General features: G+C 43.5%; 3 protein-coding genes across 3 annotated transcripts in view; all 3 read right to left on the minus strand.

Moving 5' to 3' along the window:
* Window positions 1-609: 609 nt before the first annotated feature.
* LOC123346954 (olfactory receptor 2AP1-like) overlaps window positions 610-21,139 on the minus strand; it is a 44,962-nt gene continuing 24,432 nt past the window's right edge. The window contains exon 2 of the mRNA XM_044984390.1: window positions 610-1,603. Coding sequence (XP_044840325.1) covers window positions 610-1,575 — 966 coding nt within the window. The 5' untranslated portion in view covers window positions 1,576-1,603. The remainder of the gene's footprint in view (window positions 1,604-21,139) is intronic.
* LOC123346955 (olfactory receptor 6N1-like) lies at window positions 14,497-15,474 on the minus strand. The gene has a single exon (XM_044984391.1). The coding sequence runs from the start codon at window positions 15,472-15,474 to the stop codon at window positions 14,497-14,499; it is 978 nt and encodes a 325-aa protein (XP_044840326.1).
* On the minus strand, window positions 19,614-20,510 carry LOC123346956 (olfactory receptor 6B1-like). The gene has a single exon (XM_044984392.1). It carries the CDS (start codon window positions 20,493-20,495, stop codon window positions 19,614-19,616), a length of 882 nt encoding a protein of 293 aa, XP_044840327.1. The 5' UTR covers window positions 20,496-20,510.

Raw genomic sequence — 21,139 nt, forward strand, 5'->3', positions numbered from 1 at the left:
CTCTGGAGCGTGAAGAGCCTTGTTAGTGAATTTTGTGCCTTACACAATGTCAGCTGTGTGTGGTTTCAGAAGCTGTACACACTCCTCACAGACAGTGAACTACTGTATAGGAAGATTTAGAGAAAATCTTCTCCATTACCGCATGTTGCACAGGATTCCCCTGCATGAAGGCATAAAGAGTCTGAATAACACCAAAAAAATCAAAGACAGTTCTGTTTTGTTTACTTGAAGTGCATGCATCTACTAGAACGAGGTTCAAACAATGCGCATAGCAGTGGACCTAGAGACAGACATCACTGATGACCAGTCAATATACAGAGAGTGAACATTTAGTCAACACCCTGGAGAAAAACACCCTCATACTGTGTGTATCAGTGCTGAACATGAGAGAGTGACAGAGCTGTCAACATCCTCACTTTCCTGGAAGATGTGTTCCATGGACACAGCAGAGGACCATAAAGACCGTCTCAGTAACTCCATGCAGATCATCTCCTTTTCTTTTTAACATTAGTGCTGAGATTTTCAATGCGAGATTTCAATTTAATTTTAATGGGGGCTGATTGCTTAAATCACCCAGGCAGCTTTGAAAACCTCAGGCTAAGTTATTCTCTAGGAGTCTCTACATGTTTTGGTGAAAGCCACATATTTACTGACTGCTTTGCACAAGGCTTCCTTGACCTCTCTGTTTCTCAGGCTGTAGATGAGGGGGTTTACCAGGGGAGTCAGGACCGTGTAGCAAAGAGAGACCACTTTGTTCAGGTATCTCAGTGTATCATGTTTCGGTAGCAGGTACACAATCATTATGGATCCATAGAAAATCGTTACCACAATCAGGTGAGAGGAGCAGGTGGAAAAGGCCTTTTGTTTCCCGGTCGTGGAAGGGATTCTCAGGATGGTGGAGATGATGCACACGTAGGATGTCAGGGTTAGTAAGAATGGAGGCAGGGTGAATATGGAGGCTATTATGAAAGCCAGCAATATGACCTGGTGAGTGTCACTGCAGGAGAGTTCCATCAGTGGGATGACATCACAATAGAAATGGTCAATTTCATTTGGGCCACAGAATATTAACTGTGATAGAAATAAGACAAAGGTGGCAGTAGCCAAACAACCATTTAACCATGACCCAGCAGCCAACTGGAGGGAAACCCTGTTATTCATAAGAGTTGAATAGTGCAGGGGTTTACATATTGCTAAATACCGATCATAAGACATCGCTGCTAGGAGATAGCATTCTGCACATGCCAGAGAACCAAAGAAATACTGTTGTGTGAAGCAGCCACTGACTGAGATGGTTTTGTCCCCAGTCAGGAGACTGGCCAGCAACCTGGGCAGGATGGTTGAGGTGTAGCAGGTCTCCAAGTAGGACAAGTTGCCCAGGAAGAAGTACATGGGCGTGTGAAGGTGCTGGTCAGCCACAATGAGCACAACGATGAGGGTGTTCCCAGCCACGGTTGCCATGTAGATCACTTGGAACAACAGGAAGAGAAGAATTTGTAGGTCAGGGAGATCCCCGAATCCCAGAATGATGAATTCTGTGATGGCCGTTTGGTTTCCCCAGTCTCTGTCTGCCATGGTTTGAGTCCAGGAACAATAGAACACCCTGTGCAATTGAACTGGAAGAACATAGACTTAACAGTTAGTCAAGTTTCATTTTAGTAAAGTTTCAATTAATTCCATAACTATTTGGAGACTCCTGTTCCTGTCCAAATTACAGGCTGAAATTTTAAACCTAAATGTAGAGTTCAGAGCAAAGTGCCAGAAGTCTCAATTTGAGAACCGAACATTTGTATCCATGTAGACCAGCCTCTGCCATGATCAGAGAAATCACTACTATAACAGCCCATATCTCTGGTAGCTGAGTACTGATATAACGGATCAGACTATTTCTTTATCTACCATTATATCCCTTTAGTGACATCTTAGAGATTAACAATGATGCTTAAATGCTGTATTTCATTTTTGGCAATGACCAGAATCATGCTATGTCTTAGGAGTCAAAATCAAACAACTAAAATCTTGGACTGAGATTTTTCAATACAGTCTAGAGTTCTTAGGCATCGACCTTCTGTTAGATTTATTTCCATTAATTCTAACAATATATTCTGGTATATGCAGCATTTCAATGCCCTGTAGGAAAAAGAACAATTTTCACCCCTCACAAGAGATCAGTTTATGCCATAAAATATACAGTGGTGTAAATTCTTCCTTAGTTCCTGTGAGGGTGATGTGGGGAGGAAATGACATTCCCTTTTCTGTTTCCCGACATTAGCTATGAAGTTGGAGTGATGGGTGGTGGGGGAAAGATGCTGTCTCGCAACTCAGAGTCTAGAAACAATCTGGCATGTGTGATCCAGGTTAGTAAGACTCTATCACCACTCACCATCCCATTGAAAAGTCATGGAAGATGGGAGACATTCCAGAAGACTGGAAAAGGGCAAATATAGTGCACGTCTATAAAAAGGGAAATAAGGACAACCTGGGGAATTACAGACCAGTCAGCTTAACTTCTGTATCTGGAAAAAAATAATGGAGCAAATAATTAAGCAATCAATTTGCAAATACCTAGAAGTTAATGAGGTGATAAGTAACAATCAGTATGGATTTGTCAAGAACAAATTGAGTCAAACCAACCTGATAGCTTTCTTTGACAGAGTAACAAGCCTTGTTGATGGGAGGGGAAGTGGTAGATGTGGTATATCTTGACTTTAGTAAGGCTTTTGATATTGTCTCGCATGACCTTCTCATAAACAAACTAGGGAAATACAACCTAGATGGAGCTACTATAAGGTGGGTGCAAAACTGATTGGAAAACTTTTCCCAGAGAGTAGTTTTCAGTCGTTCACAGTCATGCTGGATGGGCATAATGAGTGGGCTCCCGCAGGGATCGGTTCTGGGTCTGGTTCCGTTCAATATCTTCATCAACGATATAGATAATGGCACAGAGAGTACGCTTATAAAGCTTTCAGATGATACCAATCTGGGAAGGGTTGCGAGTGCTTTGGAGGATAGGATTAAAATTCAGAATGATCTGGACAAACTGAAGAAATGGTCTAAAGTAAATCTGATGAAATTCAATAATGACAAATGCAAAGTACTCCACTTAGGAAGGAACAATCAGTTGCACACATAAAAAATGGGAAATGACTGCTTAGGAAAGAGTACTGTAGAAAGGGATCTGTGGGTCAGAGTGGATCACAAGCTAAATATGAGTCAGTGTAACACTGTTGCAAAAAAAAAAGCAAACTTCATTCTGGGATGTATTAGCAAGATTGTTGTAAGCAAGACACGAGAAGTAATTCTTCTGCTCTACTCTGCGCTGATTAGGCCTCAACTGGAGTATTGTATCCAGTTCTGGGTGCCACACGTCAGGAAGGATGTGCACAAATTGGAGAAAGTTTAGAGAAGAGCAACAAAAATAATTAAAAGTTTAGAAAACATGACCTATGAAGGAAGTTTGAAAAAATTGGGTTTGTTTAGTCTGGAGAAGAGAAAACTGAAAGGGACATAACAGTTTTCAAGTATTTAAAAGGTTACTACAAGGAGGAGGGAGAAAAAATGTTCTCCTTAAACTCTGAGGATAGGACAAGAAGCAATGGGCTTAAATTTCAGCAATGGAGGTTAAGTTTCGACATCAGGAAAAACTTCTTAACAGTCAGAGTGGTTAAGCGCTAGAATAAATTTCCAAGGGAGGTTGTGGAATCTCCATCATTGGATATTTTTAAGACAGATTGGACAAACACCTCTCAGGGATTGTCTAGATTAGTGGTTCTTAACCTTTACTGCAGCCTGCACCGCTTTGGTTCTCAAAATAGATTTTCGCACTCCTTATGAAAAATCACTGAAGTAGGTCAGTTCTTTAAACCTAGATGTATCATAACTAGAGAATGAAACAGAATTATATATTTATTTTAATTTCACAGTAAAATTAAGAATACATGAAAAATTATATGTTTTTTAAGTTTACAAGCTCAGTGACTCTTTTGCTGTTGCTTTTGTTCAATGATGTGTGAGAAACAAGGAACTTTTTTTGAAATAGCCACACACGTTATCACTTGCATTTAGGTAGTTTCTGGCCTTTGTTTTGATATGTAAGAGTGATGAAAGTCGCAAATGGCACAAGGATCTCCAGCTCTGTCTTCACCAGTTGTGGAAAAAGTGCTAGTTGAGCACACAAGAAATTCGCAAGTTTCATTGTTTCAATAATTTTACTACAACTAGCATAAAAACTTGAAATTATTTTTTGTTTGTATATTACAGTAATCGTTAATAAATGTATAATGTTAATAAATATATAGGTTTGATGAAACAAAGTAGTTGTACTTACGTGCCTGTGCTTAATTTGTGTTTAAGATGATTTACCTTCTAAAAAGAACTGGCATACCCAGAAAGGGCATCTCACACCCCCCGGGGGTGAGTGCTCCCCAGGTTAAGAAACACTGGCCTAGATAATACTTAGTCCTGCCTTGAGTGCAGGGGACTGGACTAGATGACCTCTCGAGGTCCCTTCCAGTTCTTGGATTCTATGATTGGGGCTCACACTAAGCTGGATCCTCAGCAGGTGTAAATCAAGGTAGCTTCATTTGTGTCAGTCGAGCAGATCGTCAACTGAGGACCTGTCACAAGACATGGATCTCACACTCCATCTCTGTGAAATGGTGCTATGAACGCTGACTGTCACTGCGGTGGGAAGGAGACGCTAAAACTGTTAATATTCACCTGAAGAAGAGCTCTGTGTAGCTGAAAAGCGTCTCTCGTTCACCACCAAAAGTTGGTCCAATAAAAGATATTACCACACCCACCTTGTCCCTCTAATATTCACAAATCAAAGTCATGCCCCTGTTTAGAAGGTGGTATAGAAATGCAGTCAGGAAGACGGTGCTCACCTGTAACTACAAGACAACCCAAGACAACCGGGTGGGCTATGGGTGGATATTACAACTGGAAACTCCCTACAACTGGATTGAGAAACAATCAACAAAAGGACTAGCACAGGGGTTGGCAACCTTTCAGAAGGGGGGTGCTGAGTCTTCATTTATTCGCTCTGATTTAAGGTTTTGCATGCCAGTCATACATTTTAACGTTTTTAGAAGGTCTTTCTATAAGTCTATAATATATAACTAAACTACTGTTGTATGTAAAGTAAATAAGGTATTTAAAATGTTTAAGAAGCTTCATTTAAAATTAAATTAAAATGCAGAGCACCCAAGACCGGTGGCCAGGACGATAGGCTCGCCATAGGTTGCCTAGCCCTGGACTAGAGACTTATTGTTCATAGAATCATAGAATCATAGAATCTCAGGGTTGGAAGGGACCTCAGGAGGTCATCTAGTCCAACCCCCTGCTCAAAGCAGGACCAAACCCAACTAAATCATCCCAGCCAGGGCTTTGTCAAGCCTGATCTTAAAAACCTGTAAGGAAGGAGTTTCCACCACCTCCCTAGGTAACCCATTCCAGTTCTTCACCACCCTACTAGTGAAAAAGTTTTTCCTAATGTCCAACCTAAACCTCCCCCTCTGCAACTTGAGACCATTACTCCTTGTTCTGTCTTCTTCTAGCACTGAGAACAGTCTAGATCCGTCCTCTTTGGAACTCCCTATTCTGCTCTCCTCCCTATAAAGATGATTCATGCGAGTAGATTTGGTTTGCAGCTCAGAGGAGATTTCAGGAGGGGGAATAAAAACTCCAAGAAAAAGGAACTAGGGATCTCTAGGCTGCTTGGATGCTCAGGGCAGTGTGTTTCTAGGCATTCACAAGAGATGCCTGCTGCTTAGCCTGGGTTAGTCCTAAAGGTCAAATACAGCTTGCTGCTGAGAGAAGCCTGTATTACCTTTTGAAACATGAGACTGTGACTCATTCATGGGTCTGTTTTCTTGCTTTAACTTTGTAAATAACTCTCATTTCCTTTTCCTATTTAATAAATCTTCCTATACAGTAGTTCACTATAGGATTGGCTCTAAGTGTCCTCTTTGGTGTGAGACGTAAAGTGCAATTGACCTGGGGGAAGTCAGGAGTAACCTGAATATTGCTGTGATCCTTGCCGTAAGGGGTCGTGTACCCCAGATACGCTCACCTGGGTGGCAGGACAGAGCAGCACAGCCAAGGGGAATTTCTGGGGGGACTCTCTCAAGGCTGTTAAAGGGTCTGAGGCAGTGGTGAGCTGAAGCCAGTTCCCACAGGTTCTCAAGAACCGGTTGCTAAAATTAGACCTCCATGGAGAACCGGTTGTTAAAGGACCAGGGAGTGGGCAAAGAACTCCGGTCCGTGGGATGGACCATTCTGTTGCTCCCAGGATTCCCAGCTGGGGAGGCTGAGGCTCCCCCGGCCCTTCCCCAGCTGCAGCGTGGCCAGCCGCTGGCATCAGCTGCGCAGCTCAGCTGAGTTCCGGAGTTGTCCTGCTGCTTTGAGCTGCGGGAAAGGTAAGGGGGGAGGGGGCTGCAAGCTCTAGGGCTGCCGGGTGGGCAAGTAGGGCAATTTTCCCCAGGCCCTGCAGGAGCCCCTGGCCCCACAAGTATGTCTCCCCCTGCCCCGGCCCCTTAAATCAGAACTATTTATAGGGAACCAGTTGTTAAGATTTTGGCAGCTCATCACTGGTCTGAGGAGTTTGCACTCAGTGCAGTTGGTTGGTGAAATCTAAGTTTAGATCTGACAACCAATGAGGGCTTTGTGCCCTGGTTTGTAACTGTCTGTCCTGAGTCTGGCACTCACACTCTTGCATCCCCATTGGGAGCATCACACTCACTGCCACAGGAAGTCATTGATATGAAAGACTTAACTAGATTCCAGAAGAGATTGGATGTTCCTGTTAGCCATATAAATATCCAGAGTTATCATAATAAAGGCAACAATAGAGATTGGCTTAAGCCCCAAACCATGAGGTTTAATAACCATTCCAAAACTAACTATTATAGACCAATATGACAGATGTCAGTGGAGATTATCCCAGAACTGCTATTGCAGTGTTCTTACATTTGCCTCTGAAACATCTAGTACTCCCTGCTCTCGGAGAGCGATACTGGCCAGAATGGCCCTTGGGTCTGATCTAATCTGGCAATTCCTATATTACTACATTCTTCTAGAGCGATACAGAGTTACCCCAAATTCCAGTTAGTTCAATAATCTGCTCTTTTTATATTTCAGCCTCTGACAGGCTGTTCCCTGAAAAAAAACAGCTGAACTGGCACGGATAACTTGTAACACTTTTTGGTGAAGATCGATACAATAATCATTTGAGAGGAGGTTGTCAAACTGTCTATAGGATTGCAACATTAATTTTAATAGGAGATTAGGACACCCAATTCCTTTCAAAATTTCAACCATAGCACCTAAGTGATGTCTATATTTTGTTTATTCCCTGGGTTCAGCTGACTCATGGATTCTCTTGCAACCTGCCTGACTCAGATACAGTGAAACAGTTTGTTGTTTACTTTTAATTAAAACCATTTATTTTTCAAATTCCCTCTCAGCCTCCTAATTTCGTTCTTACACTTTACCCACTTCACAACCCATTTTAATGTTCATTTTTATCAGCTTCACTTAATTTTGATTTCCATTATTCTATTCCAGGCTTCACCCTCGTTATCTTGAGCCAGATCCTTAGCTGAGGACCTTTCACAAAGCATATATCTCAATTTCCCCATTGTTAAATGGTGCTATTAACACCGACTGGCACTGCTGTGGGAAAGTGAGGCTAAAACTGCTAATATTCACAGAGACAAGGTGAGTGAGGTAATATATTTTAATGGATCAACTTCTGCTGGTGAGAGGGTCAAGCTTTTGAGAGCTAGAGAACTTCTCTCTCTCTCCAACCGAAGTTGGTCCAGTAAAAGATATCACCTCACCCACCTCGTCTCTCTAATATCCTGGGATCAACACGGTTACAACAACACTGCTAACAATATTCACACAGCACATTCATGCCCCTTTTGGAAAGGTGGTATAGAAACGCAGTCAGGAAGAGGGTGCTCACCTGTAACCACAGGACAGCTCAAGTTTTGAGTGATGACCTCTTATTTCTCAGGGTTTAGTGGCCAGGACTCGGTTTCTTCCACTGAGATAATTGAGTCTCATCATTCAGTAGAAACGATCTGCTCAGCGAAGACACCTGCATTTACCTGAATGGACGAGCAGCTGCTGTGATCTGTCTTAGAACATTGATGAGCTGGTGTATGTGATCTACCTTTGGAAAATGGGCTTCCCCTTTGATTTAATAAGTGTAAATGCTCTCTCATATTTGTATTCTTTCTTCATGATTTTCAATATGGTCCCACTTCAACCTTTCTCCCTCTTGGTTCATTTTGTGCCTCCAAAGCTTTGTGGCTAACAATGCCCAGCGTGACTTGCAATTATACAACTCCCATTGTACATCATTTTTAGTGCAATGATCCTCTGTGGAAAATACTTTTGATCAGGGTGTAGACGTGCAGATTCATCCCTGTGGCGCCTCCTGCTGGTCTCTCAGGGAATTAGCTCTTTTACCAGCCCGGAGCACTCTCTGTAGGCTGGTGAGCCCCCTGTCCTTTGGCCGCTATGTCCCTCCCTGGACCCCGGTGCCCCTTTAACTGGGGTGCTACCCCCGGCAGTACCTCCACAGTTCTGGGTCTCCCCCTCCCAGGGGAACCCCCAACCCACTATCCCTACTTCACCTCACTATCAGGCTACTGCCAATCATCATCTAGCCCCCACGCCCTGGGGCAGACTGCAGTATCAGCCTACTCATCACTGGCAAGGTTGGGTTTGGACCTGCTGTTTGCCTACCCCTGGGCTGCCCCCTGCAACACCCAGTACCTGTTGGCCTTGTGCTAGGCCGCAGCCTGGGACTTTCCAGTCTGGATCTCCTCAGCCCTGCTCCACTCAGGTACCCTGTCTCTAGCTCCCTGCAGCCAGGCCCATCTCCCTCTACAGGCAGAGACGGACCCTTCCAGCTTCCCTGGCCTTCTTATAAGGCCCTGTTGCTCAGTTTGGTGCATGGCCCCAGCTTCAGCCACTTCCCCTAATCAGCCAGCATTTTACCTTGCCCAGCCCCAGACCTCTGCAGGGCTTTTCCAACCCCTTTCAGGCTGGAGCCGGTGGTCACCCCGCTACACATGGACAAACACCAGCTTATATTTTTGGGAGATGCCTGTCCAAGGCGATGACCACTTATAATATACTTGCACTGCCCCTTTATTATTAGTCAAGAGATGCTGCCATCTAATGGGCATTTTTGAAAGTATCTGCCCATATCTCACGCTTACTACATGCTGCCAGCTAGTGGCTATTTTACAGTATAACTTTCCCATTATTAAAAAGAACAGGTGTATTTGTGGCATCTTAGAGACTAAAAAATTATTTCCACATAAGCTTTCGTGGGCTACAGCTCACTTCTTCGGATGCATAGCTACTGAAATCTTGGTCACTAGTCAGGATTTCTGATACCCTCTACTCTGCTGCCATCTAGTGTCAATTTCCCAGAATGACAGCCTGATGCTCTCCTTTCCCCTATGGATTCTTCTTGCTATAGCTGACTCTTACCCATTCTTGACTCTCATGGCACCTGGTAGCCATTATTTAGTATAACTAACAGCCCATAACTCACTCCATAACATCTGCTACTAGCCACAGTTCATTATGCTGCACTTCTCTTCAGTGCTCTCTGCTCAACACTTATACACCATTATACAGCTTCCCTCCCTTCCCTCCACCTCCTCTGTTGGTCATTTGGCAACATAATGTCTCCTTTCTTGCTCTTCCACTTTGGCTGGTGTCCATTGGGTCAGTGTTGTCTGTTTAAGTGGAAGGACCAGGGATGTAAGTGGCTATAATCATGGTCACATCACGGAGTTTTTAACTGGGTATCAGGCGGAGTGGAAAAAAAAATTTAACCAGTTTTTTTATATCCATAAAAAAACCTCCTAATGACTGTTTGACAGACCTGACCCTAGGAAAAGCCTCAGTTACCCTGGCAAAACCCCCAGCTGGGTCAAAAGAACTGCTGTTCTGGGTCAGATCAATGGTCCATCTAGCCCAGTATCCTGTCTTCCGACAGTGGCCAGTGCCATAGGCTAGGGACACTATGCCTGCCGATCCTGGCTAATAGCCATTGATGGACCTATCCTCCATTAACCTATCCTTGGGTCTGGGCAGTCCCTGTGCCCCTGGCTTGTGAGTCTACCTCTTTGTTTGCCCAACCTCCCCCACCTCCATGGGCCCAGTGACCCTGGAGCTATTGCTTTGCTGGAGCTGGTCACAGCCACGCGAAGCCAAGATAAGAGCTATGAAGCTGTTCCTGGTGACGTGTCCTGGGCTCACTGCTGGGCCTAGCGGATTGCATCCAGCCTGTGTGAGTGCAATGGAGGTGGTTGGTTTGTGTAGACGAAAGAGAGAGCTTGGGGCACTGGCCCTGATGTAAGACCTGAAGCCTGAACCATAGTCAGCAAAGTCCAGCCACGCCGTGAACCAAAGTCAGGCCATGTGTTACAGCAGATGCTTACAAGTTCGCTGTCCGATACATGACCTTGGCATAGGTATTACTAGTGTCGCAACACAAAGGCACTCCTAAGAAACAACAGACACTGGGTATGTGTGTGACCACACTCCAGGAGATTAGTATGATTAGTCAGAACATATTGTTAAAGATCATTAGTATGGTATGAAAAGTATAGGTGGTTAGAATATAACCATCTATAACCTTCAAAGGACGCAGCATTTTGCTTTTACTGCCGTTTCTTCTCCTCTAATGATGCAGCAAACAAAGGTCACACTGATCCAGTTGAACATTTTGTGTCTGTTCAGAGACTATTAACAGTTGATGCTCAGTCTATTTTTGACCAGTTAAATGACATCCTTCGCATTCTTAAAATTGACTGGTCATCAGTGATATCTGTCTGTTTTGATGGAGCATCCACTATGTCTGGATGTCCTGCAGGAGTTCAAATGAAATGTAAAGAAAGAAACAGTGAAATATTCTATGTACATTGCTATGCGCATTGTTTGAACCTCGTCCTAGTAGATGAATGCACTTCAAGTAAACAAAACAGAACTGTCTTTGATTTTTTTGGTGTTATTCAGACTCTTTATGCCTTCATGGAGGGGAGTCCTGTGCAACATGCAGTAATGGAGAAGAAGTAGGATCTCAATTGAAGACTTTGAAGTCACTGTCAAACACAAGATGGGAATGCAGAGCAGAAGCAGCAGCTGCTGTCAAACAAAACTACTCCTTCATTTTACAAGCTTTACAAGAGATTATCGAAACAACTCACCTTGCTGACGCTATAAGAAAAGCCAGGGGCCTTATCCATGGACTAAACTCATTCAAGTTCAGCTTTGCCCTTAACATGATGCACCCTATTCTCCAGATGGTGGTAAAAGTGAGTAAGGCTCTTCAAGCTCCAGAGCTAAGCTTACTTACTGCAATGACAGGGGTGAAAAGCTTGCATAACTCTTTGGATGCGATGAGAAGTGGCCCAGAATATTTTCAATCTATTTTCAATGACAGTGCGAAAATGTGTGTAAGGAATGATATATCGATTCCCCCAGTTAAGAAGCGAAAAACGTCCACTCGTATTGATGATGTGTTTGAGTCCCAGCATCACTTTGATACAAAAGAGGAGCAGGAGAGAATAACTTTATTTTACCCACTCCTAGACTCCATGATTACCAGCATTGACCAGCGATTTGAAGAGGAGATTTGTAAAATTGTGACTGCAATGGGAAAACTGCCAAGCTTAGACATTGGCAGGGAGTATATGAGAATCATTGCCAACAAATGTAAAGTGTCCTTGGATGAGTTGAAAGCTGAAGTCGGGTTGCTTTGGGGTCATGACAGATCTGTTCCTAAAGGTAGCACTACGAACACCACCACAGAGTGGCTTGATTGGCTAAAGGAATCGGATCGGTCTTCCACGTTCTAGGCCTTTTACAAATCTATTCAATGCTTTGCAGTCTTACCTGTTACAAGCTGTTCATGTGAAAGAGACTTTTTGAAACTAGCACATGTAAAAAACAAACTAAGAAATACAATGTCCCAAAAGCACCTCGACTCACTCATGATTTTGTACAACTTTGTTAGTTAATTACAATGATGTGATTTAGGAATTTAAGTCCATAACACCTGGTGAGCGACGTCTCATTTCCTAGGACAGGAAAATGAAGAAACCTTAATCTGTTTTGGTCAATATGGTTTAGCTCATTATCTGGTTAAAGATCATGAAAATTGACTGTATCTTTGTATACACCTGGTTATCACTACAGCAAAAATTTGGTATTGTGTGTCTCATTTTTTAAGTTTATATTTTTAAGTAAAGTTTAGTTGTTAACTAAACTTATTTTTTTTTTAAATTAAGTTTCGGTTTCTTTAGTTTGATGAATAAAAATAATGTCCTTTATGATTGAATATTCAATAAATGTTCGCCTTCAAAAAAAATAAAAAAATAAAAATTCCCTGGATGCACACTCTAATGAAATGTGCTGCACATGCCTATGGTCAGGAGGCTATACAGAGAGAGATCTCACCATTCTGTAAAGCTTGAATCTCAGGGTTCCCAGGTGGTGTTGGTCATGTGGGGTCCGGAGTGTTGGAGACAGGTAGAGAGACCACAGCACAATCAGTCAGAAACAATGGAAATGATGCAGAGTTTGGATCCAGGCACCAGAACATTTACTTGGGCGGTGGTAAGGGGTTTTTGTAGGGAAATAACAATGAACACTAGATTTGTTTATGGGTAAACCGATGATTTAAGGGACTATAACAAAGTTGTTTGGTCCAGGCTACACAATAAGAACTGATCATTCCTGGCTATGGGCGGTGTTCCTTCTCGGGAACTCCTAATGCAATTAGGTCGTTTCAGTATTTTGAATATCAATAGAGGATTTATTACTAGAATTAATCTGATAATTACTGAGCTGGGTGTGTGCAGGCATGGGTTAATTTCCATCTGGAGCAGAGATTTCCCATCATGCAATGCTTCCCTGCTTTCCTGATCCCAGAGTTCGGTGCGGTTCTTGCCTTGGAATCTCTGTTCTCCATTCTGTATGCTAATGGAGATTCCTCCCTTTCCCATCTTTGAAGCAAATGAGGCTGGGGAGTTTCCTTAGTCATATCACCCTTGTCTGGAGGGGCTTAGATGTGTCTCCCACTGTCTTTCTTCTGATCAGTTTTGGTTCAAGTAGGGGGTGGGGGAGGAGGCCTTTGTGAGTCAGACTGCAGCGCTCCTTGACACTGTGGGATGGGGGCGTGGGGCAGAGTGGCAGGGGAGACATTCCAGACATGGGTGGAGGGAGACCCTGGACCTGCAAGCCCCCAACAGTGGGAGGTGGGGGCAGAGCCAGCTCAACAGCTGCACAATAACTCCACATTGTCACAATATTTATAGTAAAAGTCAGAGACAGGTCACGGGCTTCCATGAATTTTTCTTTTTTGCCTGTGACATGTACCTGACTTTTACTATAAATACCTGTGACAAAATAAATGATCTGAATAATGGGAACTATTGTACACTCAGCAAATTTGCAGATGACACTAAGCTAGGTGGAGAGGTAGATATGCTGGAGTGTAGGGATAGGGTCCAGAGTGACCAAGACAAATTGGAGGATTGGGCCAAAATAAATCTGATGAGGTCCAACAAGGAAAAGTGCAAAGTCCTGCACTTAGGACGAAAGGATCCCATGAACCACTACAGGCTGGGCACCAACTGGCCAAGCAGCAGTTATTTAGTCTGCAGAAGAGAAGAGTGAGGTGGGATTTGATAGCAGCCTTCAACTACCTGAAGGGGGGTTCCAAAGAGACTGGAGCTTGGCTGTTCTCAGTGTTGGCAGATGACAGAACATGAAGCAGTGGTTGAATATTAGGAAACACTATTTCACTAGGAGGGTGGTGAAGCACAGGAATGAGTTACCTAGGGAGGTGGTGGAATCTCCACCCTTAGACATCTTTAAGGCCTGGCTTGACAATGCCCTGGCTGGGATGATTTAGTTGGTGTTGGTCCTGATTTGAGCAGGGGGTTGGACTAGATGACCTCCTGTTGTCTCTTCTAACCCTAAACTTCTATGATTCTGTGAAACCTTAGCCCTACTCAGAAATATTGCTATGGAGACTTAAGAAAGTCTGAATTTGAATACAAGATTTTATTATCTTACGTAGAGAAAATGAACAGGGGATATACCCAGGGATTTATTTTCATTGTTAGTGGATTTTCTGCCTTACACAATGTCAGCTCTGTGTGGTTTCAGAAGCTGTACACATTCCTCACAGAAGGAGAACACTTAGCCAACACCCTGGAGAAAAATACCCTCATACTGTGTGTATCAGCGCTGAACATGAGAGAGTGACAGAGCTGTCAACATCCTCACTTTCCTGGATCACACAGCAGGGGATCATAAAGACTGTCTCAGTAACTCCATGCAGATCGTCTCCTTTTCTTTTTCACATTAGTATTGAGATTTTCAATGGGAGATTTCAAGTTAATTTTAATGGGGGCTGATTGCTTAAATCACCCAGGCAGCTTTGAAAACCTCAAGTTAAGTTATTCTCTTGGAGTCTCTGCACGTTTTGGTAAAAGCCACATATTTACTGACAGCTTTGCACAAGGCTTCCTTGACCTCTCTGTTTCTCAGGCTGTAGATGAGGGGGTTTACCAGGGGAGTCAGGACCGTGTAGCAAAGAGAGACCACTTTGTTCAGGTCTCTCAGTGTATCATGTTTCAGTAGCAGGTACACAATCATTATGGAGCCATAGAAAATTGTCACCACAATCAGGTGAGAGGAGCAGGTAGAAAAGGCCTTTTGCCTCCCGGTGGTGGAAGGGATTCTCAGGATGGTGGCGATGATGCACACATAGGATACCAGGGTTAGTAGGAATGGAGGCAGGGTGAATACAGAGACTAATATGAAATCTAGCAATATGACCAGGTGGGTGTCACTGCAGGATAGTTCCATCAGTGGGATGGAATCACAATAGAAATGGTCAATTTCATTTGGGCCACAGAATATTAACTGTGATAGGAATAAGACAAAGATGGCAGTAACCAAACAGCCATTTAACCATGACCCAGCAGCCAGCTGGAAGCAAACCCTGCAATTCATAAGAGTTGAATAGTGCAGGGGTTTACATATTGCTAAATACCGATCATAAGACATCGCTGCTAGGAGATAACATTCTGTACATGCCAGAGAACCACAGAAATACAGTTGTGTGAAGCAGCCACTGACTGATATGGTTTTGTCCCCATTCAGGAGACTGGCCAGCATCCGGGGCAAGGTGGTTGAGATGTAGCAGGTCTCCAGGCAGGACAAGTTGCCCAGGAAGAAGTACATGGGGGTGTGCAGGTGCTGGTCAGCCACAACGAGCACCACGATGAGGGTGTTCCCAGCCATGGTTGCCATGTAGGTCACTTGGAAAATGAGGAAGAGAAGAATTTGCAGGTCAGGGAGATCCCCGAATCCCAGAAGGATGAATTCTGTGATGGCCGTTTGGTTTCCCCGGTCTCTGTCTGCCATGGTTTGAGTCCAGGAACAATAACACACGCTGTGCAATTGAATTGGAAGAACATAGAGTTAAAAGTTAGTCAAGTTTCATTAATTAATTCCATAACTATTTGGAAACTCTCCTTCCTGTCCTGATTACAGGCTGCAATTTTAAACCTAGTTTAAATTTAAATTTAAAATCTAGAGTTCAGAGCAAAGTGCCAGAAGTCTCAGTTTGAGAACAGAGCATTTGTATCCATGTAGACCAGCCTCTGCCATGATCAGAGCAATCACTACTGGAACAGCCCATACAGTAGCCGAGTACTGATATAACGGTTCAGACTATTTCTTTATACACCATTATATGCCTTTAGTGACATCATAGAGCTTAACAATGATGCTTAAATGCTATATTTCATTTTTTGGCAATGACCAGAATCACGCCATGTCTTAGGAGTCAAAATCAAACAACTAAAAGCTTGGACTGAGTTTATTCAATGTGGTCTAGAGATCTTAGGCACCGACCTTCTGTTAGATTTATTTCCATTACTTCTAACAATATATCCTGGTATATGCAGCATTTCAGTGCCCTGTAGGAAAAAGAACAATTTTCGCCCCCTCACAAGAGATCAGTTCATGCCACATATTATGAAGTGGAGTAAATTCTCCCTTAGTTCCTGTGGTGGAGATGGTGACGTGGTGAGGGACTGGCAGTGCCTTCTCTGTTTCCCGACATTGACTATGTAGCAGTAATAAAATACAGTGCTTTGGAAGGTGGGTCTTACGAAGGAGCAGAACCAGCCTGATGTACAACCCTAACTGGGGAGTGACCATCCTCACTCCATAATAATTGTGGGATGATAATACCGGAACAAGAAAGGTGTTGGGACAGAAGAGGGAAAGGGGAAAAAGATGCTATCCCTGAATTCGGAGTCTAAAAACAATCTGGCATGTGTGATCTGGGGCAATAAGACTCTATCACCACTCACCACCCCATTGGGGCACACATGAGCCAGATCCTCTGCTGGTGTAAATCAAGGCAGCTCCATTTTTGTCATTGGAGCAGATCCCCTACTGCGGACCTGTAACAAGACATGGATCTCAAGCTCCAACTCTGTGAAAAGGTGCTGTGAACACTGACTAGCACTGTGGTGGGAAGGTGAGGCTAAAACTGTATGAATTCACCTATAGAAGAGCTCTGTATAGCTCAAAAACTTCTCCCGTTCACCAACAGGAGTTGGTCAAATAAAAGATATTACCTCATCCGCCTCATCCCTCTTATATTCACAAAGCATATTCATGCCCCTGTTTAGAAGGTGGTATAGAAATGCAGTCAGGAAAATGGTGCTCACCTGTAACCATAGGACAGCCCAAGCTTGAAGTGATGAGCTCTTGTTTCTCAGTGGTCAGCAGCCAGGACTCACAATCTTCAGCAGAGATTCTTGTCTATCCTCTTTCTGGAGAAACTGGATTTTCTCAGTGACGAGACCTGCAGTTACCTGAAGGGATGAACTGGTGCATTTGATCTCTGTTTGTAAATCGGGCTTCCCCTTTGATTTACCAAGTATAAATGCTCCCTCATATTTGTATTCTGTCTTCATGCTTTTTAACATGGTCCCACTCTAACCTTTCTCCCACTTGGTTCATTTTGTGTCTCCAAAGCTTTGTAGCTAACAATGCCCCATGTGACTTGCAGTTATACAAGTCCCATTGTGCATCATTTTTTAGTCTAACGATCCTTTGTGGAAAATATTTTAGATCATGAACAAACACCAGCTTCCATTCTTGGGAGATGCCTGTCCAAGGTGATGGGCTGTTATAATGTACAGTAGAACTTCAGAGTTACGAACTGACCAGTCAACCACACACCTCATTTAGAACCAGAACTACACAATCAAGCAGCAGTAAAGACCAATAATAATAATAATAATAATAATAATAATAATAATAATAATAATTAAAAGCCAATACAGTACAGTACTGTGTTAAACATAAACTACTAAAAAAACTAAACGGAATGATTAAAAAACAGTGACAAGGAAAATTTCTGTGCTTGTTTCATTTAAATTAAGATGATTAAAAGCAGCCTTTTTCTTCTGCATAGTAAAGTTTCAAAGCTGTATTAAGTCAATGTTCAGTTGTAAACTTCTGAAGGAACCACCATAACATTTGTTCAGTTACAAACATTCCAGAGTTAGGAACAACCTCCATTCCCAAGGTGCTCCTAGATCTGAGGTTCTTTTGTACTTGCACTGCCCCTTTATTAGTATTCAAGATATGCTGCCATCTAGTGGGCATTTTTGGAAATAGCTGCCCATATCTCAGCCTTACAGCTTGCTACCACCCACTTTCCCATTATTGTATTGGTCACTGAAATCTGTTGGTCCCTGGTCAGTATTTCTGACCTCCCCGCTCCCTCACTTCCTCTACTCTGATTCCATTTCCCAGCATGACAGCCTGTTACTCTGCTATCCTGTAGTGCATTCTTCTTTTTGCTTTCCCATTCTCGCCTCTTATGTCACCTGGTGCCCATTATTTAGTAGAACAGCCCATTTCTCACTATTTAACATCTGCTTCTATCCACATTCATTACACAGCATTGAGGTCCTTTTCTCTTCAGTGCTCTTTACTCACCGTTTATACACCATGATACAGCTTCACCTCCCTTTTCACTTCCCTCGGTTGGTCATTTGACAACAGAACATCTCCTTTCTTGCCCTTCCACTTTGGCTGCTGTCCACTGGGCAGCACCGCTACACCTGTCCCATTCCTCTGCCCTCTAGTGGCCCTACACAGCATAATCTCATCTTGTCTCATTTCTTACCTGCTGCTGGGTGTGCACTGTTCCAAATTATAGCCACTAGGAACAAAATCACACATCATGATTGCAACATTAGTGGCTACGAGAGCACCTACAACAGCAGCAGCTTTCAAAGTATTAGCAGGGGTTTCCCATCCATCCACTGCATTTGTTTCCAATGGAAAAACGTAGATTGACCCTACCATGACCGAATCCCCATTGCTCTCCAGGCTGAGATTCTCAGAGGCGTCTATGGAAGTTAAGTTTCAGAGTAGCAGCCATGTTAGTCTGTATCTGCATCTAAGAAGTGGGTTTTAGCCCACGAAAACTTATGCTCAAATAAATTTGTTAGTCTCTAAGGTTCCACAAGTACTCCTGTTCTTTTTATGGAAGTTAAGAGTCCAACTCCCATTTCAAAGTGATTTGGTGCCTAACTCTATTAGGTCCCTTGGAACATCCTTTCCATTGTGTTGGAACCCTACCGTCATCACCGTTGCCCAGGTCCCCTTCATCTGGCCAACCCCTGACGTGCTCTCAGTAACTGAGCCAGCACTGCTGTGTTAGGCACCACAGGAGTTTTGCCCGTTGGTAAGTGGTAGCTTTGCAACGCACTTGAGAACTAGCCCTCTCGGGACATGTGCTTGTTGCAGTGAGTTGCAGTGAATTTTGGGGATACTCATTGTAACAGGTCCCCTCCCTTTGAACTTCTCAGTTGGTGGAAGAAGAGCAGCTGGTGCCCTGAAGGGCTGCAGGCAGAGTCCCTAATCAGTGACCATTTGACAGACCCAACTGCAGAACTGGTCTCAGTTCTATGTGTGCCCTGGAAAACCCCTAGCTTGGTCTGGACAATGCCAGGGACCTGGCATGTGCATCTACTTCTCTGTGGTTGCCCAACCTCCCGCCTCTAAGGGCCCAGTGAGCCTGGAGCAGTTGCTTTGCCAGAGCTGGTCACAGATAAGAGCTATAACGCTGTTCCTAGTGACGTGTCCAGAGGTCATTGCTGGGGCCTGGTTGTTTGTGTCCGGCCTGTGTAAGCGCAGTGAAGGTGGTCGGTTTGCAGAGGACTATGCGGGCAATTAGCACAATTTCAGGGGTGGCAGATTTCCCAGGCTTACGTCCTCACATATGCAACACCAGGAATTACTATTTTTATTGTCCAAACATTTACTTAGATCAAAAATGGCTTTTTAATGGTTAAAATTTTGTCTCCAGTTTGCCTACTGCCCATGATGGAAACATGGTTATGGCCATTAACCACCTTAGTCCTTCCACTGAGATGGACAACACTGAGTGCTGACATTTTCAAAGGGAGTTTTCAACTTAATTTTAATGCGGGCTGATTGCTGAAATCACCCAGAAAACTTTGAAAACCTCAAATTACATTAATATGTAGGTGTATCTGCAGGTTTTTGTTAAAGCCACATTTACTGACTCCTTTGCACAAGGCTTCCTTGACCTCTCTGTTTCTCAGGCTGTAGATGAGGGGGTTTACCAGGGGAGTCAGGATTGTGTAGCAAAGAGAGACCACTTTGTTCAGGTCTTTCAGTGTATCATGTTTCGGTAGCAGATACACAATCATTATGGATCCATAGAAAATTGTCACCACAATCAGGTGAGAGGAGCAGGTGGAAAAGGCCTTTTGTCTCCCAGTGGTGGAAGGGATTCTCAGGATGGTGGAGATGATGCACATGTAGGATGTCAGGGTTAGTAGGAATGGAGGCAGGGTGAATACACAGGCTATTATGAAATCCACCAATATGACCTGGTGGGTGTCACTACAGGAGAGTTCCATCAGTGGGATGGCATCACAATAGAAATGGTCAATTTCATTTGGGCCACAGAATATTAACTGCGATAGAAATAAGACAAAGATAGTAATAGCCAAAAAACCATTTAACCATGACCCAGAAGCCAACTGGAGGCAAAACCTACTATTCATAAGAGTTGAATAGTGCAGGGGTTTACATATTGCTAAATACCTATCATAAGACATCGCTGCTAGGAGATAGCACTCTGTACATCCTAGAGAACCACAGAAATACAGTTGTGTGAAGCAGCCACTGACTGAGATGGTTCTGTCCCCAGTCAGGAGACTGGCCAGCAACCTGGGCAGGATGGTTGAGGTGTACCAGGTCTCCAAGTAGGACAAGTTGCCCAGGAAGTACATAGGGGTGTGAAGGTGCTGATCAGCCACAATGAGCACCACGATGAGGGTGTTCCCAGCCATGGTTGCCATGTAGATCACTTGGAACATCAGGAAGAGAAGAATTTGCAGGTCAGGGAGATCCCCAAATCCCAGAAGGATGAATTCTGTGATGGCCATTAGGTTTCCCCAGTCTCTGTCTGCCATGGTTTGAGTCCAGGAACAATAAATCACCCTGTGCAACTGAATTGAAAGAACATAGAGTTAAAAGTTAATCAAATCTCATGAATTAATTCCATAAATATTCAGAAACTCACTCCCTCTCCTTGTTACGGGATGAAATTTTAAAACTAAATGTAGATTTCAGAGCAAAGTGCCACGAGTCTCAGTCTGAGGACAGAACACTGCTCTGATGAGGAAGAGGGGGTGTATGTGGATACCAATGATTACTATAACAGCCAGGTTCCCTGGTAGTCAAGTACTGATAGACAGAGAAATGATCTTATCTGTCATATCATATCCCATCCTGTGACATACCAGAGTGTAACACTGATGCTTAAATGCTGTATTTCACTTCTGTCAATGGTCAGAATCATGCCATGTCTTACGAGCCAAAATCAATAAATACATCAACTGAAATCTTGGACTGAGATTTCCAATGTGGTCTAGTGTCTGTAGGCACTGATCTTCTGTTAGAATTAATGGAAATAAATCATAGAATATCAGGGTTTGAACGGACCTCAGGAGGTCATCTA

Source organism: Mauremys mutica, chromosome 12, assembly GCF_020497125.1.
Source record: "Mauremys mutica isolate MM-2020 ecotype Southern chromosome 12, ASM2049712v1, whole genome shotgun sequence".
Taxonomy (NCBI): Eukaryota; Metazoa; Chordata; order Testudines; family Geoemydidae; genus Mauremys; species Mauremys mutica.